We start from the raw sequence: 26,211 nt of genomic DNA on the forward strand, positions 1-26,211 counted from the left end.
CCAGGATAGGCTCCAAAAGCTACAGATTACTCTTTATTCTTGTTTTATACCTTATTTACTGTGGAGTCTTGAACTTACAGATCTTTTTTTTTTTTTCCACTAAACCTTTCCCCCATTTTCATATGCTATGCTGGCTCTTTCCCCAGTGTCCTGGCGCTTCCCCTGACCTCCATGAAATGTTAAACCGTTGCTACCCTGCAGAGAAGTCAGCTGGCTCAGCAAGGACTCTGCAGAGTAAGTCTTGCCCTTACAGGGTTGAATGGGACTCAGTAAGCAGTCTGTGGTCTCTCTCTTTCTAGAGCTTTCTCTCTCCAGGCTTACCTCTCAATCCCAAAGATGGAGTCAGGACCGGGTGCCCTGATTGGTTGTCCAAACACATGAGTTCAAAGTAGAGGTCATTAAAAAAAAAGTGTGTATTTAGGGATTCCTCCCAACAGGGCCTCAAATGAATTGGGAATATGGCCACCGTTCCAGAAAGTTCTAGCCACATCCCAGATCTCAGGAAACTCACCTCGAAAATCTGTTTCAGCTGCAACTAGCACGTAGGAAGGACATACTGCTAAGAAAGCCCGTCATCTCTAGGTGAGAAACTCGGGGTTTCAGCTGTGCTATTGAGTAAATTTCCTAAGGGGCGTAAACAAGCCCTAAACAATGTGCGCCCTGAGCCAGCAGTTACACAATGCAGCGCGCAGCAGAGGTGAACTGTGCTCGGCTTTTCCCAGGTTGGCTTCGTCCCACGGTGTTCTCAGGGGGTAACCTGACCTCGAGTTTCGTGCTGGCACTATTTATGTGAGCTAATTGCCTGCCACTAGATAGCGTTCCCGCCGCTGGTTATCTCCGAGGCAAAGAGCAGCCCTGTTGGAAGTCCCCATTTAAGGCCTTAAGTGGGGCACCGGTCCAGCCAACTAACACCGGGAGGTGAAGACAAGGGAGTCACTGTGTCACTACTCTTGGCCCTGTGCCCAAAGCGCACAGTGTCCGGGAGCCAATCTGGAGATCCCGCCCTTTGCAGAAAGATCAGCTGTCTGGATGATTTAATTGGGTTTTCCCCCTGTTAATCCTGTATGTAACCCATTGTTATCACTATTAAGAAGCATCCTGTGGAAATCTCTGGAAACGCTATAGCAGTGGTTGGAAATCTGAACACCAGGAGCTCAGCCTGTCCTGATGTCGTCAGTTTCTGTTTTAGTTTAAATATGTTTAGTGGAAAGCCAAGTCAAGCCAGACTTCTTGTTTCCAGTGGGGCAGTACTGAGTGTGGGCAGGAGGGCAATGCATTTACAGCAGACTTACCACCGGGAGGTTGGTTATGTCAAAGTTTCACATTGCAGCTCGCTCGTTAACTGGATGTTTCTGACAGGGCCAGATGGGACAAGCTCCTCCACCCTGAGGGGATCAGCAGGCCAGGAGCCATCTTTTAGGGAGCCTGACCACATAGTTCTTCACTGTATTCAGAGCGATCTCACAATCCCTGGCTTTGCTAATCTGCCCGGACATACTTAGCACTACTTGGAATCTCCGTCCTAGGCGTCAACGAGAAAGTGAGTGCAGGAGCTATCTATGGTTTTTAGGAGTGAATCAGAGTTTTGTGTAAACTGTTCTGCATCACAAAACAACCAACCAACCTAATTTACTGGTTCTAGGCTTTTCCCTAAAGAGCAGCTTGTTTGGAAGGGGCAGCCAGGGCACTTGTCCAAACAAGGGGCTTTGTTTCTTGAATCCACCATCTTTACTTAGATGACGTGGAAGATAGACATTCTCTGTGGTGGGTGCTGAGCCATCTTTAGAGACACCATCCTCTGCAAAAATTTGACAGTCCTAAGCACATAAGACATAGAGATTTAAAAAAAATCCTAAATGAACTGAATGTCTAGCCCAGGCTTGCCCTAAGTATGCGTTCTACCAGAGGCCCTGTTCAGGTGTGCCGTTTCAATAATGCCGAGAGTAAGCGCTCAGTCGTTTGGAGTGGTTAGCCTTGTTTATTTCCTCTTTCTTTCCTACTCTGCTCTCCCTGGAGTACAGAATTCCAGTATATAACCTTTAGCCATGCAGCAAGTTGGTAGGGTCCAGCTTGCCACTCAAACACCTGTAATACTGTAAGGGCCAAACAGTACTACGTGATGACAAGGGAGGAACAACCGAGGAAAATTACCCATATGGTTCAACTGTGAAAGGAACTTAGAGGTAAAAAAAAAAAACGAACCCTTCTCCAAGGTCGCACTAGAGAACCATTGTCCGTGGGAAAATAGCGCCCCCTGGTGCGTAACCAGAGTTTTCGTCTTTTCAGTGCGCCTAGGGACAGGGACTTTTTACAGCTTGGCCAACCTCAAGGACGTACACACGGATATGGCAGAGTAGCCATCCTTAAAACCCGGCTTTTCTCTTACGTATTCTTCTTTCCCTGTGTGTGAGACCACGTCCCATCGATGATCTTACATGAAACCCAGACTTCGTAGTCCCGACAAGATCAGTAAAGGACATAATCCATGCCAGGGGGTCATGGACACTCTGACTCCATGCCCTCTGATACTTTTGGGAAAATAAGACATGCTATTGAGGTCTCTTAGTTTCTGGGAGTGAATCGATTATTTTCACACATTGTGAAGCTACCTTTTGGAAAGATCCAATTTGACTTCTCTTGGCCTCAGACTATATAGCTATTATTATTTCCATACAAAGGAGACAGAACACTGTTATAAAGACGGTCACTTAGAAGAAATCCCACACTAGCTCAGAATTGAGTACAATAGAGGGTTATTTATTTAGGGGTAGACACACAGATCGCAATCCTCTGTTGGAACAGGGAACAGCAACTGAATCCAGCAGCCGAAAAAGAGGCCAGACGCAGGCTTTATATCGGCATACACAGTATAAGAGGCCACACCCAAGTGGGCGGGTAACTTAAAGGCTACTGGCTGTAGAAATTCCTACAGCAATGTTCTCTACTTTCTATTGGTGGATTTGCCACAATTTGGATGTTAGTTCCCCTGGGTAACTTCTGTGTGTAGCAATAAATTCCAAGTTGCGATGCTCATCTTCCGCTCTTGGGGGGAATGGTCTGGTACAGTCCTTGCTCTCTGCGTGACAAAGACGGAAGCCCGGGAGATCTGTAATCGCTGCCACCATCGTGTAAGTCTGTGTTGGGTTGCCTCATTCTTCACGAAAAGACCAAGCTGATTAGAGCAGAGGGATTCAATTCCCTTCTTCCCAAACGCTTAAGGTTCAGTCATCTTTCTAAAAAGGGCAATGCTTGGCTTAGTTCGCTTGTCTTCCTTCCCATCTTCTCACCTCTTGGAAGATCCCCAGTAGGTACCAGAGATGTGTGCAAGCGATCATGCCTACGTCAGCAGGGCAAGAGAAATGAGCATCTGCAACAGACGTGTGGTGTTTGACTAGCGTTGTGTAGGCCTGAACTGTATCAGTACAGGGCGTGGGTTACACACATGTTTCAGTTTTCAATTTACGTTAGCAGCTTTCCTTAGGAGCTTGGACTCTAGCTGCCTGTGGGGAGGTGCTCCACAGGCCCCACCTTTGGCTGTCCCGCCAGGCCTTTCAATTTCCTGTTACTGATCTCACCGAATGATCTTGTCACAGGGGCTAGTGCCGAACCTTGAGAGGGAGTCTACCCAAAACCCAGAAGTCCTTTCGGCTCCATCCTGCTTCACCTCCTTTGTTCCCTGCACCAGCAAGACTAAAGTTCCCGCGTGACCTCCTCACCTTCTCTTCCACGAAGACCCAGGACAGAAATGTTCACGCTCCCGGTGCTTCTCACCATGGCAATAGCCCCGAAGAACCCAGCCAATTAAAGAAGCAATCACTTGGGATTGCTTCTGGAGTTTCTTTTAGGATCTCGTGTGTCCTACGAGGAACCTTACCAATAGAAAAGCCTCTTTATCCAACTAGATGTAGGTCCCCAATAACAGGGCTCCTGTCCCGAGAACTGGAATAGTTTACATCTTGCCTAAGGGACGTATTGGATAGCTTTCCTCAGAACCCCAGCAGCAGCTAAATGTGTTTATGTGCTCCCATGACACCCTGGCTTCAGTTCATTTCCTCACTGTGCTGATCAATTCCCATTTGATGGATTTTATTTGAGACAAAGTCTTAGGTAGCCCAAGTTGGCCCCAAAGCGCTGTGTAGCTGAGGATACTCTTGAACTTTTGATCTGGTTGCCCCACCCCACCCCTCTTACAAGAGCTGGGATTTCAAGCATGCACCACTACACCATGTTTGGCTAAGGATGCCAGTTTCAGGCCTGCATCAGGCCATCCTTAGGAAGGCTGAACCTAGCGCTCCCCCCTCGCGCAAAGAGAGCTCTGCTTACAGATGGCGAGCTGGGTCCTGACTCCACCCAGGAGCTCCCGAACACAAATCTTCTGTTTTTCTCTTTGCTGACAGTAAATGTCTCCTGCATTTTTTTCTCACTGCAGATCCTTTCAACAATTATTCTGAGCTGCTGGGCATTTATTCTTGTTTGTTGTTTGCTTTCAACATAATGTTTTTATCGATTCTTTGAGATTTTCACGTCATACTCCCTGATCGCAGTCATTTTCCCAGTCCTTCCATGTCCACCCTCCCTTGTGACTTTCCAACACACGCACACACTCACATACTCACGCACACTCTCACACACATTAACATACACGCACACTCACACACACATACATACACACATACTCATATACACACCACATGCATACACACACACTCATACACACTTACACACACATGCACGCACACACGCACATACACATTCCTCCACGGTTTCTTCTTCAGTTCCTGCCTCCAGGTTGTCTTGAGTTCCTGTTCTGAGTTCCTTTCGGGACGGGCTGTGATGTGGCGTGTGAGCTGAAATAAACCTTTTCCTCCCCCTGTTGCTTTTAGTCATGGTCTTCCATTGCTGTAGTAGAAACCCTGACTAGAATGAGTAGATCCTGTCTCTAACTAACAGTTGTGTCTTGAGCATTGGCCACAATAGCGTAGTGTTACAAGGATTAGGTAAACCATACAGATGAAGATCTTAGCACCATGTGTGACGGAACTCCAGCCACATAAGCGCTCTTGTTTGAGAGTATGACTTGTATATTGCAATGCTTGAACCTGACAGTAGAGGGAGCACAGTCATTAGGAAAGAGATGAGAACCCTTCCATCGGCGTTCTCAACCTGTGGGTTGCGACCCCATTGGAAAAGGGGTCGAACAACCCTTTCATAGGGATCACCTAAGACCTTTGTAAGACACGGATATTTACATTACGATTCATAATGTAGAAAATTATAGTTACAAAATAGCAGTGAAAAATAATTGTATGATTGGGGGTCACCACAACATGAGGAACTATTAAAGGTTTGTCACATTAGGAAGGTTGAGAACCACTATCTTAGATATTAAGCCCCTCTCTTTTTTTCTAGGCAGGGTTTCTCTGTGTTGCCTTGGTTGTCCTGGAACTCTCTCTTGTAGACCAGGCTGACCTCGAACTCTCAGAGATCCGCCTGCCTCTGTCTCCGAATTGCTGGGATTAAAGGTGTGCGCCACCACCCCGGCTGCTATTAAGCCCTTTTCTGAAGACTTTGTCCCAGTTTTGATGAAGGCAGCGTGACCTGAAGGCAGATGATCTGGGAGGCCCCATATCAGGCTGTGTGGTCCCAGTGATGTTCACAGTACCATTCACCTGGTACTGGCACGCGCTGCTGGGGAATGGGACATGGTTTTCAGCATGTGTATATTCTGTTTGTCCATCATCCTTATCCAACTCAAGAAACATAACAGAGGAAACTTGGAGACGGGAGATAAGGGCTACCACAAGATGAAAACCAATAACTGCTTATGTTATTTATACAAGAAAGAAGAGATGAAGTTGACTTAATTCTCTTTCTGGCAATAACAGTGATAACCCCCACCCACCATCTATCTATCTATCTATCTATCTATCTATCTATCTATCTATCTATCTATTATCTATCTATCTATCTATCTATCTATCTATCTATCTATCTACCTATCATCTATCAACCATCTATCATCTATCTATCTATCTATCTATCTATCTATCTATCTATCTATCTATCTATCATCTATCTATCTACCTATCATCTATCAAACATCTATCTATCATCTATCTATCTATCTATCTATCTATCTATCTATCTATCATCTATCTATCTATCCATCATCTATCTATCTATCTATCTATCTATCTATCTATCTATCATCTATCATCTATCTATCTATCTATCTATCTATCTATCTATCTATCTATCATCTATCGATCTATCTACCTATCTATCTATTATTTATCTGTCACCTATCTATCTGTCTATCTCTATCTCTCTCCTCCAAAGTAAGTAGTGTTCTTGGTAGGATAGGAAAGCCCAGTCAGTGCCAGCTGTGGGTCCGTCCGGCTCCTTGCTTGCATGTGGCCTGCCACCCTGGGCCTCTCCTTGCCTTCTATGTAAGGGAGAAGAGAAAGAGAGAGGATCAACTTTTGACCTCCTCAGTTCCCCATAACTTGACAAAGTATTCTGTTACCAACAGTTGTTACTGACTAGCTATTTCTCTTACCTAATTACCCACATTAGCTCTTTAATCTTCCCGAGCATTTTATATGGAATCTATACTACCATGTCTACAGAGAGTAGTTTGTCACCACCAGAAATAGGCACAGCAGAAGCAGAATCTGCCTTGCTAAAGACCTACAATTGAGAATTTCCGTCTTGGGAAAAAAACAGTAGAGAATCCAGCATAAGTTTTATAATCCAGCATGGGGCAGTAACTTTTAGGGAGGAAGGGGAGTCTGAGAGGGCTTTTGAGTTTGAGATTCTTCACAGGGAATTCATTTTTGAACTTTGTTTGCTTGTTCACTTGGACATTTTTCATTGTTTGGTTCTGAGGTGGGCCAGGGTCAATGGATGGGGGGGCTTTATTATTTAGACTTTTTTTGAAAGCTGGGGTTAGTGCCCTTTCTGTGATGCTTCCATAAGATGGAGAGACAAGAGGATGAAGACAGATATTTCAGTCAAGAGAGAAGGAGGCTTTCAGCAGAGAGTCCTCCGGGAACACCCCTTGGGGAAAGTGACTGCACTGTACAGGGGGACATAGCAGGAGCTCTCCGTCATCTGCGGATTTCCACATGTGGCCCCAGGATGCTTTGAGGGACTTTGAAATATTAAACTATTTTTATAAGAATCTTTTGCTTTTCAGAAGGTTGATACTACCAAACACACACACACACACACACACACAATCAAAATCACTGAGCAAAATAGTTGATGCTTTAACACGCAGCCAAGGAGGCGGTGCCAGACGATACCATTATAATTGGAGCCTTCTTTTTGCACTCTGAAAAAGCTGAAATGCTGTCTAGCTAAAGAATATTATCAACTAAGAGGTTAAAAGTTTTGCTAAACCTCAGACCTTCAAGGTACACCTTTTTAGTAGTACATATGGGGAAATAGGGCGTTAGGTACGAAGGCATAAAACGGGACTCTTGAGGAAAAGCACTTTTTCGGCTGTCTGACTCCCCAAAGTGAGCCTGTCACTACTGAAGAGCTGGTGAAGCCAACCCCCAAATGGTTCCTCACCATGAGCTCCACAGCCTCCCAACACGGGAGAGGCCCTTGGTGACATTTCCAGGTGTGGGTTTCTACCACTGTGGAGGAACTGTCCCGGGGTTCAGGGTGTCTGCATAATCCAATGGACAGATGACCAGCACACTGCCAAACTGTATGCAGATAAGAATCCCACCAACACACAGGGGCCAGAGGGCTGGGCTGAACCGGTGGCAGAGTTCTTGTCTAGCGGGGCCAAGGCCCCGCGTTTGAGCCCCAACCCTGAGGAGAAAGCCACATAAATTGAAATACAAGTCAGGCCAAGGGGGTTTTCTGCTGTGACAGTAGACACAGAGGCTTTTGATAAGGTTTCGGGTTATACAATGTAGTTGGTTCCTGAGAAACTACTGCTTACCAGCTGAGAGTGTGGTTTCTAAGAATCTCACAGCATAACTTAGTTATCCAAAAGGACATCGCAATAACAGCCTTTTCAATGACGTCGTTATATCGGTCTGGATTTTCCTAAATAGCTCAACCGAAATCCCATTTTACAACCATACACTGCAAGAGAAGATAGGAACACCTAACTGTCCTTCTCAGGACAGACATTAAAGGATGCAAATCACGACAGCAGAGGTGGCGTAGTGTGTAATCCCCACTTGGGAGACAGAGGCAGGAGGATTGGGAAGTGCACCGTCATATTAGTCATATTACATAGGGATTTGAGGCCAGCCTGGATTACTTGAGACCCCGCCTCCAAAGAAACCCTGAAGCCACCTTTCTCCCAATGCTTTCAGGTTGGAAGACATTCTTGCTCTGCACAAACACGTTCATTTGAGTGCAGAGCAGGGATGCTACTGGAAGCTAGGATGGATAATGATTGCAAAACTGTAATACACGAATATGGGGGATGCTCAGCAATTTCTAAAAAGTATTAATAAGGGGTTCCAAGAACAACTAGGGGAGTCATAAGGAGACAGAGAAGACACCCCCATTTTGTACAGCAGCGCTCAACAGTTAAAATGTAACAATAAGGACACGAAAACCAAAGTGACCAACACTCTAAGTAGGGTAGGAAGTAAAAGGGCCAAAAGTAAGTGGTCTCTACCTTTGCTGTCCAGGAGGGTAGAAACTAGTTACCGGGGCTTTTAGACCCTGAAAGAAATGCAGTCCCAACCGAGGACTCTAAGAGACTCAGGGTACTCAACATGAAGGAGCACCGAGGATCTTATGTAGGAATTGAAGTTTTTACATTGATTATATCCAGAAATGTTGATTTTTGTAGATATTAGATGATTGGTGCTATTGAAGCTAGTCTAACCCGTTTCTCCTATTTAAACGTGGCTGGGCCTGGGGCAATGGCGCAGTGGGTAAAGCCCTTATATGCAGGCGTGAGGACTTGTGTTTGGATCTCCAGAACCCATGTGAAGCTGGATGGGACGATGCAGGGGAGTCCCAGGCAGCTTTTAGGCCACCCGGGCTGACTGACTCAGTGGCAACAGGAGATCCTCAAACATGCTTAGAAGGCTGGGACTAACACTTGCCATTTTTCTCGGACTTTGGCTGGAGAACCGCGGCATGCCCCGGCTCACACATGCCCTGCACGCACCCATATCCACAGATACATCCTGAGAGAGAGGGGAGCGGGGAGGAAGGGAGGGAGAGAGAGAATAAGAGCATGAGGGGGGATCCGAAAATCCCAGGAGTGCATCCCTTATCTCTCAGACAGTGGGGGTTTGGAAAGAATAGAAAAATAGAAATTCAAAGTAGGAAAAAGTACCGTGGGCTTGGGGCATTGTTGAAGTCCTCAGGAAGGCTAGGATTTCAGAGGAGAGGAGACTCAGTGAAGGGAGCGCGGGCAGTGAGTGATGAGAGATTCCTCAGAGGGAGAAGAGTCTCCTGGGCTGGCTGGGGCCAAAGCAAACTGAACCTGGGTGTCAGGAACATGGCCCTATGGGTAAGCAAGCAGAGAAGGACTCAGAGAAGACCAGCTGCAGTTCCCTAGCAATTCAGGGAGTGCTTGAAGTCGGACTTTTTTTCATGTGAGAACCAAGCAACACAGCTTCTAGAAACTTCCCTGTGGCTAAGCTGTCACAACCTGGCCTCCCAGAGCGGTGACTGTACAAAGCTGACCACAGTGTTGACTGACACATTGAGGGGAGGGGGTGGCATCCCTGACACTTTGGCACCTGGGAGAGAAGGCTCTGGGTAGTGCACCTGGGTGACAGTCTTTGCGCGGGTGACGCACACTTTTTGCCTCCATATTCTAACCTAGACAACGTGTATGTCCAGACAGAAAGTGAGATTCAGAAGCAAATGGAATTTGTGATTCTAGAACAGGCCCGTGTTACAAAGAGGGAAGCACACACTACAGGTTCGAGGACAAGGTTACTTAGAGTGGGAGGAAGCTGGCTAGAGAGGGCAGACCCTAAGAACCTCCACAGGAGTTGACCCAAACCTCTGAAGGAGCAGACCTGCAGGGAGGTTGGTGTATTGGTTCCAGTTGCGCAGCCCTCCGATTCCAGGGCTGGCTCGCCAACAACAGTGCCGTTTTGTCTGAGGAAAACAGGAATCCCAGGCCTTTAGTTTGAGCTGGTACAGGATCTCTTCTTGTCTGGGAAAGACTGAAAAAAGAGTGTGTAACCCTGACTAGAATTTTTCTGGCACCTTTGGGCCTTTCTGCGTTCGTGAGCGCTGCCCCGTTACTAGTGTTGGGGCCCGTATTCTGCAAGTGGGCTTCATTCTGACTTTGCAAAGCGTTTGTTTCTAAACCAGAGTGGGTGGGAACCGACTTCAAGTCCCAGAAACCCGAACACTGACGCACAGGAAAGCCTCAAGTGGGTGGAGAAATGCAAATCCCCTAGTGGCGTGGCGTCAGGAGCTGTGGACCCAGAAGGCCGGTTCTGACTCTGGACTTGACCTGGACAGAGGGAGGGAGAGCCAGGTAAGCCCGACAGCCCGCGTTGCCTGGGGCCTCTCCGCAGGGGAAGGGCTTCTCGACAGGTGGCGTTGTTTGTTTGAACATGCCGGGGGGAGGGTCTTGCTTCTTACACTTAAAAAAACCATTTTCCAAAGAGCTGAAGTTCTGGCGCGGGTCTTCCTGAAGGAGGGGGAAGCCGCGCCGTCCTGAAGCTGAGCGGTGGGATGGGGGCTGTGGCTGCGGCGGCGCCGTGGCTCCTGGGGGCCTCTTCATTTTCTGTAGCCGGCGGAGAGCTGTGATGTCTGACCCGAGATGGGCATAACTGGGTTTCAGAGAAGTAGCTCCCAACTAGGGTGGCGGGTAACTGCGGTTTGGGAAGTGCGAAATATGCTTCAGGGTGGGTCCGCTCCCTCTGCAAAGTGGCCAGCGACAGCACAGCAAAGCGTGCTGGCTCCTGGGCGGTGGACCCGATGCAGGCAGGGAGCTGCCAGGCACCCAGGTTTTAGTTGGACAGTACCTATCTTGCAGCAGGACTGTGAGCCCCTTAGAGAGTGAAAACAGAGACACGCCGCTGCAGGTCTAGAAACAAAACAACGATGACAACAACAAACCCAAAAAACCAAAACCAAACAAACGAGCAAAACCTTTTATTTACTTCAAGTTTCACTTAATGTTTCTTTCCATCTAGTTAATGTTTTCGAAAAGTAAAATTTAAAAGTTAATTATCAAATCTACTCGCGTCTCCTACCCTCTGAATCTTCTCTTGTTCCCGAAGAGTATTTCTTCTCAATTTTATGTGCGGTTTCGTGTCGGTTTTAAACTCACTTGAGTTCACTTAGTGTTGCCTCGGTATGACGGGTGATGGATGTCAGCCTGTCTACTGGAGCATGGGTAACTTCAGGGTCTGCATCCCTGAAGAAAATTGACCCACCTTCCCCGCCCCGCAACCATAAGCTGGCATTAGCTCCTCAGCCAGAGGTGAGACTTCCTGAACAAGCTCAAGCCAGCGGGGTCGCCGGCTTTCATCTCCAGGGCTCGCCCAAGGGAGGAGGGTCTTTCTGCTCCGTTTTCAGCCTTGGTTTGAATGAGTGACGGCTGAATGATTTAATCGTCAGATAAATTTTTAGTTAGGAAACAGATTTGCGTTCAAACTATGGAAAGGGTTTAGTCATAGAAACAGTGAAAGTGGTCAATGCTGTCCCCAGCACCCCCACCCCCGCCTGGGGGTGTCAGTGTGCCCAGCACCCCCACCCCCGTTTGCCGGGTGTCAGTGTACCAAGGCCTTGCTGCTGGTAAGCTAGGAGAATGCTCCATTTTTGTTCCCAGATCTGGGACGTCTGTCAGCCACACACTGGGCAGCGGTCCCATCCCCATAGAAGCTTTCTATCCTGCCGATTCATGGCTCCCTCAGGAGGGGCCACTCGTGTATCCCTAAACAAGCGGTTATGGAACACTCACGACTTAACCTACACCGGCCATTTGTGAGTGCTCCTGAACACAACCATATGCAAGACCCAGATGGCTTCTCTCCCTACTTTCTCCTGAGTGCAACCCAACTTCAGAGCGTTTAGTGGGAGCGCAAGGAAAAGGATGTTTAAATGTATAAAAGTGTTCCCACTGAAACCTAAAGACCACATATACTCAGTTTGTTCTATATGCAAAAGCAAGCACGCTGTACCCCCAAGGGGTGTCAAAATACTGTGTTGCGGTGTGAGAGGGTTTCCCTTGACTTAACGTCACTGCTCAAGAATTCTGCATTCCAAAATAGCAAAATATAGGAACTTCAGGGTTATTATGTCCTAATGATGTTTGTTCATGTTATATAGATGGGATGGTTTATTCTACTCTAACATGAGGCCCTAACTATTGTCAGGCAAGGTAGGCTTTGTACATAAAAAAAAGGCTTTGCCCAACCATAAATCCCTAGAGAAAAAAAAAATGTTTATGAGTTTAGAGCTCTTTTGCACTGACTTGACTAGAACCAAGGAGACGTCAATGCGGGCCATGCCTCAGGAAGCTGCCACAGGATTGGACTCCAGTGAGGGCCAGGAGGCTGGCTGTAGAGCCCAGACACACATGAAATAAAGAAAGCAGGCTCGAACCTTTCCATCGAAAAGAAACTCTGGGGAAGAAATGAATGCATGAGCCTGGGAAAGTACAGTCAGCGTGGAGCGTATGGTTACCTTCAGCTTGCTCAAGGAGGGGTGGCTAAGGAAGCCGTTTGCTGACATTACAGATTCTGGAATGGAGGTTATGTGGACAGTCGGGGTAGGGCATGGGGCGTTTGGGGAGGAGAGGTGGGACTTCCTGGAGCAGCGGCATAGGAGGTCATGGTACAACAAGGAAGGATGTGGTTTGGGGGCAGACTCAGGCGACTGTCCTGCATTAGGGATACCTTTCAAGAAACGCTAAGAGGAATTGCTGAGCATTGGGTTTTATCTATATTTTCTTTTTTTTTTCTCTGAGAAACTATAAAAGTTGATTTCCTCCCTCCCATGAACTAACTAATAGCTAACATCTTATTCAGGTCTGAGACAAAAAACAAACAAACAAACAAAACAAAAAAACAACAACAAAAAAACTGTCTTATGGCTCCCAGTGAAGACTATTTAAAAATTTAACTTTACCCTTCTCTTATAGCATGTCTCAATGGAATCAAGTCCAACAACTGGAAATCAAATTTTTGGAGCAAGTAGATCAATTCTATGATGATAACTTTCCCATGGAAATCCGGCATCTACTGGCCCAGTGGATTGAGCATCAGGATTGGTAGGTTGAGATGGCTGGATGCCCTGTCCCTAGCCACGTACATTTATTCTGTGTGGTCTGCTTTTGGCTCAGTAGATGGATTCATTTAAGTATATGTGTGTGTGTGTATACATATATATATGTGTGTGTATATATATGTGTGTATATACATATATGTGTGTATACATATATATGCGTGTGTGTTTATACATACATAGTGTGTGTATGTATATATATTCCTTCGAGATTTTGGAATTCCTTCTCAAAGGCGAGTTTTGTTTTGTCCACTTTAGGTGAAAACTTACTGGAGTCCGCGCATTGTCTTTAAGTGTCTCCCATCCCAACTGCCTCGGTCCCTGGTCTATTGCTGTGAAGAGACACCGTGACCAAGACAACTCTTACAAAAAGAAAGAATTTAATGGGGGGAGCTTGCTTACAGTTTCAGAGCCTCTTAGTTCATTAGTATCGTGGCAGGAAGCATGGTGCTGTGCAGGGTACAGGAGCAGTAGCTGGGAGCTATGTCTTGGTCTGCAGGAGAGAGAGAGAGAGAGGGGAGACTGGGCCTGGTTTGGAATTTCGAAACCTCAAAGCCTTCCTCCAGTGACACATTTCCTCCAAGAAACTCACGCCTTCTCCAAGGCCACACCTCTTAATCTTTTCATATAATGCTACACCCTGGTGGCTAAGCCTTCAAACATATGAGCCCATGAAAGCCATTCTTATTCAAATCATGTTTTAGACAGAAAAAAAATCCTACAGAAACAAACCCATTAAACATGCCAATTCTGTTATCATAGACTCGATGCCAGTAAATATTCTTTTTAGGACCCCTTTCTGCCTTCTGTGGCGAACATTCACCTCCCTCGAACACACACTGTCCGGCACCCCCCAACCTCCCTATTTATTTCCAACAAGCTCCTTCCCTGTTATTTATTTATGTTATTCCCTCCTAACTTATTTGACTTAGAGCAAGATGAAGGCAGACAGCACACTCAGGGCTTACCATACCAAACCTTGGCCATGGGAAATCAATCAAAAACACCTTTTCCTATATGACTACGAAGCTGTCCAGTTAATAAACAGTTTGCAAAGATCTGTTTCCCCTGTGTAACCAATTTTTTTCTTTTTGCTTCAGTCATCTTTCCTTCTGTGTCAGAATTATAAACCACAGAGCAAAGGATTCTAACCGCTTTGAACTGTACAGTTTGGTAGCAGTAACTGTGCGCGCCTCGTTCTGCCGTTATCACCCCCGTCTGCAGCCTGTGATTCTCTTAATCTGAAATCCTGGCTCATTTAACAGTAACCCTGACCCGCAAGACTCAGTTCCAACTATTCTCCCACCTTCTCTCTCATGAACAAATTTGAGTATAGGCGGTACCTTGTAGGGGGGCACCACGTTTTGCTCTGTGGCTGACTTATTTCACAAACACCACATTTTTCCAGATTCATTCTTGCCATTGCATGTGCCAGAATTTTATTCAGATGTAAAGCAGAATTGTATCCCACTGCGTGGATACACTGTGCATGATTGGAGCCATGGACTTACTGATGGACATACTGGATGTTCTGCCTTTAGGCCGTTGCCAGTAAAGTTGCCAGGAGTGGCCGTATGCCAGTGCCTGGTCTCCTCCTGACTGTTGGCATGTAGACCCCAATGCGGAGCTGTGGGGTCATCTGGCAAGTGTGTGTGTTATTAGTGACTGTTGAAATTTCCACACCATTCCATTCTGTATCCCCCTTAGCAATATATAAGGACTTCGATTTCTCACTATTCTTGCCAAGACTCATTTTCTGATTTGCATTTTGATTTTTCTCATCAATAGCCACTCCAATGAGGATGAAGTATTGTACTGTAGAGTTTTTAATTTATAAAACTCTAATGATTAGTGATGCTGAAGTTTTTTATGTATTTAATTTAAAATGCATCAGTGATTATCAATGTGGAATAAATTTGACAATTTTAAATGTATATGGAATTAATTGTTTATAATGAGCCGTAACACCTTCAATATTTTTTTTTTTATTTTAGGGAAGTGGCTTCTAACAATGAAACAATGGCAACAATTCTTCTTCAAAACTTATTAATACAATTGGATGAACAGTTAGGTCGCGTTTCCAAAGAGAAAAACCTGCTGTTGATCCACAATCTAAAGAGGATTAGAAAGGTTCTTCAGGTAAGACAACATTCTACTTTTTTTTTTTTTTTTTTAAAAAAATGGATTACAAGTCTTAAATTTGGGAGAGAATTTGAATATGTACCCTTAAATTACTTTCAAAGCATATTTAAGCTAATTTTTTTTGTTTCTTCATCATTTAAATTTTTTCCTGTTTAGTTATTTTTATGGCTTTCTTTTAAGAATTTTCGTCTAAGAGTCTATGGAAGTGAGGTGTGTGTGTGTGTGTGTGTATGTGTGTTACTCATGTGACTTACTTCCTAATTGCCACCAAATTTAATGGAAACAAATTTAAATGAGCAGCTCATCATGGCTGTCCTCTGACCCTTCCGTGCCTTCGTCAAGATCCTGTGTAACAATAAGTTGGTATTCTCATTTGTAAGTGTAAGCATCGTGGATGTCATAATTGATGACATCATGGTGATACGTTATTGTTAGATTAAAGTCCCTGGGTTAATTAGGATGAATGAAGTGTGAGTCTATGTATTTTAACACATAAAATGCCGTTCACCTACCACGCCAACATTTTAAGACTTTCGCAGTACAGAAGTCTCCTGGGCTCCCTTCAGCCATTTTCCATCCCTGACTTCACACTGCTTGCCTGAAATTAGTGGCCATTTCCTCCCCGGAGTTTGCCTTTTCTTTAATGTCTCATGTTGGAAACATACAGTTTGCGGCTTCTTAAACAATTGGCTTCTTCCACCTCGCAGCGAGCACTTCAAGTCCCTATTCATGGTGTGATAGGTTGATTAATCAAGACATAGCATTTCAGTACACTCATTGATTCTAAATGGAGCCGCTGTTGGAATCACATGTGGGCTTTTGCAAGGGTCTAAGTTTTCATTTCGCTTGAGTCATTACCCAAAACCATAATTTCTAATGTTGCTATTCTTGGACTTTTTGGGTTTTTTTTTTATTCAACTTCCTTTCTTTCTCCCTCAGATAGGATGGTGCACATTCATAATAAAAATGGAAACAATAGAGAAAACTATGAAGAAAGCTAGAAACAATCCAAAGCCTCTTTCTTGGAAATAAGCATGCTAATATTTGATGAGCATCAATTCGACACTTATCTGTAGACGGGCATTTGCAGATAGCTCAGTAGAGTAAATTACTACCACCTGCCCAGCTCTCACTCCTGTCTCTGTACATCATGTGCATACACAGACAGAAGTTATCCCCTCTTCTCTTCCCCCCCTTTCCCTTCCTCCTACCCTCCCTCCCCCTCCTCCCTCCTCTCCTCTTCTCTTCTCCTCCTCCTCCCCCCCAGGTACCCCAAACTCCCCATGTCCTTCCTTTCCCTTCCCTTCATTTCCCTTCTCTTCATCCTTTTATAAATACACTTTTTTTTTTTTTTTTTTTTTTTGTATTTTGAGACAAGCTTTCTCTGTGTAGCCCTGGCTGTCCTGGAACTCACTCTGTAGGCCAGGCTGGCCTCAAACTCAGAGGTCCACCTGCCTCTGCCTCCCGAGTGCTGGAAGAAGGCGCATGTGCCACCACCCCCAGCCTGTAATTTCTCCATCTGTTTATTTCTTGTCTGAAGCCTGTACTCTCCAACAAGGGAAGGACTTTATTCCCTTTAATCTTCTAACCTCAATGCCAACATGGTGCCTGGGTACACAAGAGGGGCTCAAGAGATAACTTTAATAAATGAACGCCAATGTAGGATTGCTTGGAGTAAGAGTAGAATGCTATTATGGGTGCTTCTGAAAATAAATTTTTATTTTTATTGGTGTTTATCAAATAAGTGCTTTCTTGCTTCCAGAAAGACTTTTCCCCCCAAAAAATGTGCACTCAAGTTAACAAAACTATGGAAAGCATAAAATGGGTACAGTATATACCCATTTTATGTCAAACTATATTTTGACTTTTGAACAGTTATCTGTTGACTTAAAGACGTTAAATGTGAGGAAATTGTTGTCCACCTGTGACCCCGCCCCCGTGTTTATTAGTTATACTTTCCCATTCTGCTGTCAAACTGTATTTCTTATTTATTTATTTATTTATTTATTTATTTATTTATTTATTTATTTTTTTGGTTTTTTGAGACAGGGTTTCTCTGTGGTTTTTGGAGCCTGTCCTGGAACTAGCTCTTGTAGACCAGGCTGATCTCACAAACTGTATTTCTTTAGCTCTATATTTAATTGGATTCGGTGTACATGAGAACTTTTTACCATTGATTCATCATTCATAAGATTTACAAATTTCAATTTATTCTCAATTGCTTAGATTTTATCAAGTGGCAATTTTCACGAAGGTCTAAATGGTAATATAATATTTGAGAACTTTTATGTCTGAGTGTCTTTCAAAATAGTTATTATTTATTCTTTGTATATGACACACGTGTATTTTTGTGAATTAAGTGTGCTATGTGTGTATGTGGAGATCAGAGGACAGCCTTCAGGAGTTGATTATTTCCTTCTACCATATAGGTTTTGGGAATGAGAATGAAGTTGGCATGCTTGACAATAAGCATTTTTACTTTCTTCAGCCAAGCTCTGGTACTTTAATGGACACTGTGGCTGGGTATAAAAACCTTAGGTTGCTTTCTGTAGACATCACTTTACAGATACTGAGGCTAGGCGAGACCAATCAAATGTTTTTTATAGTTAGGATGATCAAGATGCTATTTTATGACTAAGTTAGTGTAAGCCCTGTTCCCTCCAAAAGATTCAGGATGCAATCATGGAATAGCCTTACAGATGCACGCCACTGCACACCAACACAACTTATAGCAAAGAATCAAAGAGAATAGCGTGCTTTCTTCCAAATTTACATAATAAACCGGCCTTTCGTGTGAACTGCTTTCTGCTCTGATCACAGTTGTTGCCGGACCATGCAGTAAAAGGCACTAATCTGAATGTACAAAGCTTATTGGTTCAGTCTGAATGGTCAAATGATACCATGCAGTTTGGCATCTGTCCACTCTTTGGAATACAAAACACCATGGATGGCTTTCTAGAGCTTTGCTGATATTCTATTTCCTGAAAACTCCTATATTTCCCCCTTCACTCCAATCTGCTCTTTCCCCACCCAGAGAATGATGAGTATATAGCAGTCTCTTCCATTTCGTTACAGTTTTTCCTTGTATGTTGGCATTCCTAAAGCATAGAGAGCAGGCTTGTGGCCTGTTGAATCTCACATAGTGAGATCACATTATATTTACACTTCAGCGATGTTTCGCAGTTCCCAAGATTCATCATCACCAACCTTGGTCGCAATATCCACTTCATTTGTATTACTACGCTGTATTCCTATATACGACAGTATCAAAAAATTTTCATTTTATAGTTGGTAAACACCTGATGTATTTACCACGTTCCTTTTCTACTTCAAATATCATTGCCTTGAACATCTTGCATGCATGCCTTGGTACATGGTAAGACATTCTCTACACTACATACCTAGTGGTAGAATTTCTGAACTATGGAGTTTATATGTCTTTAATTGTGCAGACTATTGGTGATATATATCAAGCTTACTCTTGTGTAATTTTTCTACCTTCATTCATGTTTCCTTTTTAATTTTTTCTTTTTCATAAATGCGTAAATTCACATTGTAGCCGATACTTTTGTATATTTCAATTTGTAATGCTTTTGCCGTATGTAAATAATTCATAATTCCACCCTTGACTATTTCTGCCTAGATGTACTTTAAAATGACCCTACTATATGCAAACACTGTAAAATAAAACATAAAGACACCCACCAGAATCTAGAGATTTATTGAACAGTATTTAAGAAGTAGCTATAAAGCTACTTTAAGTAGCAATAGTCAAGAGGATTTCCATACATTCTGAAAAAGAAGAGTTCCCGGGTGTGATTAAACAAAAAGTTCACAACAAACACAAGATAAAATAAATTACAAAACCAGATAGCCTACAAAGAAATGAGACGGGATGCTAAGCAGAGAACTGTCAGAAGGGGAAAAGCTAAAACAGGGTTTTTTACAAAGCTAAAATACAAAGTCCATCCGCTTCAAATTCTACCTAAGTTCTTTCAGGATTAAAATATTCCTCAGAAGTTTATTTGGTCATTAGTTATCCAATGAGTACTGGGCGCATACCTGGCCACTCTAAGTACTAGGAATTCAATTAGGGAATGTCATGCTCTTGCAGTTTGGAGTTCACACTTCCTGTGTTTTGGTTTTTAAATTCAGATGAAATTTTACGGGTTGTCTTCGGGTCCGAGTGAGAGGGGGCAGTGGGATGAGCATCTCTGAGGATAGCTCTTTTTCTCCTGTCAGAAAGTTCTGCTTAGAGTCTCGGTGTTAGTTTTGTGGTTAGTAATCCCACCTCCTCCGCTGTGCTTTCCACAGAGCGGGGCAGGAGGCTGAAACTCAGTGGGAGAGGTGACACCAGAAAGCGTGACCTTTAGCACACCTGGCCTGCACTGTTTCCCCACGTCCTCTGTGGTGCAGGGCTCCTGGGTGTGCCTGAGTGAAAACGTGCTCCTAGTTCCGGTCACGTGACCAAGTGCGGAAGAGACTCATGGCAAAGCCGGGAAGAAAAATAAAACAAACAGAGAAATATTGCTTCACACACAGAGCCCCTCTGAACTCATCAGATCCTATCCTCTAACCCACTGCTTTCTCATTCACTCCTCTTCCTTCCCTCTGTACAACACGCACACGCACACACATTCACCACACACATACACACACCGCACACATACCACACACACACCACACACATTCACACCACACATACACCACACACATATACCACACACACATATACACCTCACACACATACCACACACACACCACACACACATACACACACCACACACATACCACACACACACCACACACATTCACACCACACATACACCACACACACATATACATACCACACACACATATACACAGCACACATACACACCACACACACATACCACACACATACCACACGCACCATACACACACCACACCACACACACCACACACACATACACACACCACACACATACCACACACACACACCACACACATACCACACCACACACATACCACACACACCACACACACCATACACATCATACACATCCCCACACCACACAAACCACACACACACCACACACACCACACACACATACTCACACCACACACACACACCACACACACCATACACATCACACACATACACACACCACACAAACCACACACACACCACACACATCACACCACACACACATACACACACCACAACACACCACACACACACCATACACATCACACACATCCCCACACCACACAAACCACACACATACACCACACACACCACACACCACACACCCCCCACACCCCCACACACCCCACAATGCATCTTAAAACTTAGTTTGGGGAAGGGAGGTGAGGCAACGAGATGTTTGATATGGTCTGTGCTGTTGGCAACTAACACGAAGAACCTAGGACTACATTGTCTATGTATTTAATGTCCGTCTCTTCTCCAAGACCACATTCCCAGTGTGCATTGATCTTTGCATTTCCTGTGCTTAATGTCCACCCCCAACGAGTAAGTAAAGGGCCCCTTGTTGCATTTAGTTGACACTGAAAATACGAACACTGCCTTATCCAGTGGCTATCCATGGACCAGCAGGTCACGTGCTACATCATTGCAAATGCAGTCCAGACGTCACAAGATCAATGTGCACTTGACTTCCCGAAGTCACCCGTTTCTGAGGGCGGAGGAACTGGTTTCGAAAAGTAGTGTTGAGAACAAATGGGAAGAGAGAAGGCTAAGCTTCTAACCACAGCGGGCTAGAAGAACAATGAGAACTGGGGAATCTGTTCAGGAAGAAAGCTGAGAATGCTGCTATGAACATAGTTGAGCACATGTCCTTGTGACCAGTTTCTTGAGTTCTTTGTATATTTTGGAGATCAGCCCTCCATCCGATGTAGGGTTGGTGAAGATCTTTTCTCATTCTGTAGGCTGCTGCTTTGTCTTGTTGACTGTATCCTTTGCTTTACAGAAGCTTCTCAGTTTTGGGAGGTCCCATTTGTTAATTGTTTTTCTCAGTGTCTGTGCTACTAGGGTTATATTGAGGAAGTGGTTTCTTCTGCCAATGCGTTCAATTGTACTTCCCACTTTCTCTTCTATGAGGTTCAGTGAGATTGGCTTTATGTTGAGGTCTTTGATCCATTTGTACTTGAGTTTTGTGCATGGTGATAGATATGGATCTATTTCCATTCTTCTACATGTTGATATCCAGTTATGCCAATAACATTCGTTGAATATGATTTCTTTTTTATTTTATATATTTTGCTTATATCAAAAATCAGGTGTTCTTAGGTATGTGGATTAATATCCAGGTCTTCGATTGGGTTTCATTGGTCCTCCTGTCTGTTTTTATGCCAATACCAGGCTGTTTTCAGTACTGTAGCTCTATAGTAGAGTTTGAAGTCAGAGATTGTGATGCCTCCATAAGTTCCTATATTGTACAGTATTGTTTTGGCTATCCGGGGTTTTTTGTTTATCCATATGAAGTTGAGCATTGTTCTTTTGAGTCTTAAAGAATTTTACTGGGATTTTGATGGGTATTGTGTTGAATCTGTAGATTGCTTTTGGTAAGATTGCCATTTTTACTATGTTAATTCTACCTACCCAAGAGCATGGGAGATCTTTCCATTTTCTGGTATTTTTTTCAGTTTCTTTCTTCAAAGATTTAAAGTTCTTGTCATACAGGTCTTCCACTTGTTTGGTTAGAGTTACTCCAAAATATATTGTGTTATTTGTGGGTACTGTGAAAGGTGATGTTTCTCTGATTTCCTCCTCAGTCCATTTATCATCCCTGTAAAGGAGGGCTACGATTTGTTCATATTCATCTTGTACTCTGCTACATTACTGAAGGTTTTTTATGAGTTGTAGAGGTTCCTTGGTAGAACTTTTGGGGTCCCTTAGGTAAACTATCATATCATCAGCAAACAATGAGAGTTTGACTTTTTCTTTTCCTATTTGCATCCCCTTGATCTCCTTTTGTTGTCTTATTGCTCTAACTAGAATCTCAAGAACTGTATTGAATAGATATGGAGAGAGTGGACAACCTTGCCTTGTTCCTGACTTCAGTGGGATCGCTGAGAGTTTCTCTCCATTTAGTTTGATGTTGGCTGTTGGCTTGCTGTATATTGCCTTTATAGTGTTTAGATATGTTCTTGTATCCCTGCTCTTTCCAAGACCTCTATCATGAAGGGATGTTGTATTTTGTAGAAGGCTTTTTCAACATCTAATGAGATGATCATGTGGTTTTATTTTTCAGTTTGTTTATATGGTGGATTACACTGACAGATTTTCATGTGTTAAACCATTCCTGCATCTCTGGGATGAAGCTGACTTGATCATGGTGGATGGTTTTTCTGATGTGTTCTTGGATTCAGTTTGCCAGTATTTTTATTGAGTGTTTTGACATGAATGTTCATAAGGGAGATTGGTCTGTAATTTTCTTTCTTAGTAATGCCTTTTGTGTGGTTTGGGTATTAGGGTAATTATAGCCTCATAAAAAGAGTTTGGCAATGTTTCTTCTGTTTGCATTGTGTGGAACAATTTGAGGAGTATTGGTATTAGTTCTTCTTTGAAAATCTTGTAGAATTCTGTGCTGAAACCATCTGGCCCTGGGCTTTTTTAGGTTGGGAGATTTTTGATGACTGTTTCTACTTCTTTAGCAGTTATAGGTTTATTTAATTTGCTAATCTGGTCTTGATTTAATTTTAGTAAGTAATATTTATCCAGAAAATTGTCCATTTCCTCTAAGTTTTCCTATTTTCTGGAATACAAGTTTTTGAAATATGACCCAATGATTCTCTAGATTTCTTCCAAGTCTGTTGTTATGTCCCCCTTTTATTTATGATTTTGTTAATTTGGATATTCTTTCTCTGCCTTTTGGTTAGTTTTGATAAAGGTTTGTCTATTTTGTTGATTTTCTCAAAGAACCAACTCTTTGTCTTAATGATTCTTTGTATTGTTTTCTTTGTTTCTATTTTGTTGATTTCAGCTCTCAATTTGATTATTTCCTACCGTCTAGACCTCCTGGATGAGTTTGCTTCTTTTTGTTCTAGAGATTTCAGGTGTTCTGTTAACTCACTAGTGTGGGATTTTTCCAGCTTCTTTGTGTAGGCATTTAGCGCTATGAATTTTCCTCTTAACACTGCTTTCATTGTGTCTCATAAATTTGGGTATGCTGTGTGGTCATTTTTCTTAAATTTTAGGAAATCTTTGATTTCTTCTTTTATTTCTTTCTTGACCCATTGATGATCCAGGTAAGCACTGTTTAATTTTCATGTATTTATGGGCTCTCTGAAATTAGTTTTGCTGTTGAATTTTAATTTTAAGCCATGGTGATCCGATAAGATACATGGGGTTATTCAAATTTTTGTATCTGTTGAGGTTTGTTTTGTTACCTAGAATGTGGTCAGTTTTTGAGATAGTTCCATGAGGTGCTGAGAAGGAGGTCTATTCTTTTATGTTTGGATGGAATATTCTATATATGTCTGTTAAGATAATTTGATTCATGACATCTGTTAGTTCTCTTATTTCTCTGTTAATTTTCTGTCTGATACACTTGTCCAATGGTGAGAGTGGGGTGTCGAAGTCTCCTACTATTAGTGTGTGCGTTTTAATGTTTTATTTAAGCTGTAGTAGTGTTTCTTTTACAAATGAGGGTACCCTTGTATTTGGGGTATTGATGTTAAATAGTGAGATTTCCTCTTGATGGATTTTTCCTGTGACTAATATGAAATGTCCTTCTTTGTCTCTTTTGATTGTTTTAGTTTGAAGTCTATTTTGTTAGATATTAGGATAGCCACACCAACTTGTTTCTTGGGACCATTTCATTGGAAATTTTTTTCTACAACCCTTTGCTCTGAGGCGATGTCTGTCTTTGAGGTTGAGGTGTGTTTCTTGTATGTAGCAGAAGGATGGGTTCTGTTTTTTTATCCAATCTGTTCACCTATGTCTTTTTATAGGTGAGTTGAGCCCATTTATATTAAGGGATATTAATGATTGCTAGTTTTTTTTTTAAGATTTATTTATTTGTTATGCATACAACTTTCTGCCTCCATTAATACCCATACACCAGAGGAGGGCGCCAGATCTCATTACAGATGGTTTGGAGCCACCATGTGGTTGCTGGGAATTGAACTCAGGACCTCTGGAAGAGCAGACAGTGCTCTTAACCTCTGAGCCATCTCTCCAGCCTACGATTGCTAGTTATTGTTATTTTAGTTTTCATTGTTGGTGAGGTTATTGTGTATGTGTGTTTCCCTTCTTTGGGATTTGTTGCTGTGAGATCATCTATTGTCTGTGTTTTTGTGGATGTAGCTAACTTCCTTAGGTTGAAGTTTTCCTTCTAGTACTTTGTGTAGGGCTAGGTTTGTGGTTAGGTATTGGTTAAATCTGGTTCTGTCATGTAATATCCTGTTTTGTCCTTCTATGGTGATTGAAAGTTTTGGTGGTATAGTAGTCTGGGCTGGCATCTATGGTCTCTTAATGTCTCATAACACTTGACCAGGACCTTCTGGCTTTCATTGTTTCCATTGAGAAGTCAGGTGTATTTCTGGTAGTTCTGCCTTTATATATTACTTGACCTTTGCTGCTTTTAATATTTTTTCTTTATTCTGTATTTTTAGTGTTTTGATTATTATGTGGTGAGGGAACTTTTTTTGATTCAGTTTATTTGGTGCTCTGTAAGCTTCTTGTATCTTCATAGGCATATCTTTCTTTAGGTTGGGAAAGTTTTCTTCTACGATTTTTTTGTTGAATATATTTTCTGTGCTTTTGAGTTGGACTTCTCCTTCTATCCCTATTATTCTTAAACACCACAGCCTTCGGATATGTTCCTAGAAGTGGGATTGCTGGGTCAAAGGCATGAAAAATGTTGAGGCTTCTGATAGGAATTGCCGGGTTGTCCTCTGGTAATATGCCGGTTCACATCCCCACCATGGTGTGTGAAAGCTTATTTCATCACCCGCATGGAGTGAGTGGGACAGAGAGTTTTCATCTTTGCTGGCTTGATAAATGAAAAATGGCGTACCTGGTTTATTTCGACAGAGGCAATAGTTTGGTGTAGTTGGTTCTTTGTGGGGGCGTTCTGTCCCATCTGTCTTCCTCTTGAACTGTGTAGGTCGAGTGGTCTCCTTCTTAATACTTGGTGATAAAAATCACTTGAGGAGCTTGTTAAATGTAGATGTGTAGCTCCGCTTGTACTTCTGATTGTGCAGGTAGAGGTGGGTTTAGAAATGAGGGTAGGCAAGGGATGGTGATTGAAGGACAGAGCCATGTGTCCTGGGCAAGAAGATCACAATTGCAACAAGCGATGGAAGATACACGAATCGCATAATTTGTCTTCCTAAAATGCACTCTGTAGTGGGAATGAATGTAGTCAGAGGCTGCTTATTGGTCCCCGGCTGCTCAGAGCCCTGAAATAATCACACAGAAACCATATTAATTAAATCACTGCTTGGCCCATTAGCTCTAGCTTCTTATTGGCTAACTCTTATATTAATTTAACCCATTTCTATTATTCTGCTTATTGCCATATGACTGTGACTTTCAAAGTTTCAGCATGTCTGACTCTGGTGACTCCATGGCTTCTCCTGATTCTGCCCTTCTTTCTCTCAGCATTCAGCTTAGTCCGTTCCCCCCCCCCACTTAAGTTCTGCCCTATCAACAGGCCAAGGCAGCTTCTTTATTCATTGACCAATAAAAGCAGCACATTGAAGGACCTCCCACACCAGCACTCCTGCTTATCTGTGCCATATCCCTTCCTGGGACATTGTTTCCCCCACTCCACCATGCACCAAGTTCCATATTGCCTGCTCTGTGTGCTATTA

At 43.3% G+C, this 26,211-nt stretch overlaps 1 protein-coding gene across 2 annotated transcripts in view; it reads left to right on the forward strand.

Annotated features, from left to right (window-relative positions):
- Nucleotides 1-10,394: 10,394 nt before the first annotated feature.
- Stat4 (signal transducer and activator of transcription 4) overlaps nt 10,395-26,211 on the forward strand; it is an 85,846-nt gene continuing 70,029 nt past the window's right edge. For both annotated transcript variants that reach the window (XM_057758434.1, XM_057758435.1), the window contains exons 1-3: nt 10,395-10,489; nt 13,106-13,234; nt 15,243-15,387. In XM_057758434.1, the coding sequence (XP_057614417.1) occupies nt 13,107-13,234; nt 15,243-15,387 (273 nt within the window). In that variant the 5' untranslated portion in view covers nt 10,395-10,489; nt 13,106. The remainder of the gene's footprint in view (nt 10,490-13,105; nt 13,235-15,242; nt 15,388-26,211) is intronic.

Source organism: Chionomys nivalis, chromosome 26, assembly GCF_950005125.1.
Source record: "Chionomys nivalis chromosome 26, mChiNiv1.1, whole genome shotgun sequence".
NCBI classification, from domain to species: Eukaryota; Metazoa; Chordata; class Mammalia; order Rodentia; family Cricetidae; genus Chionomys; species Chionomys nivalis.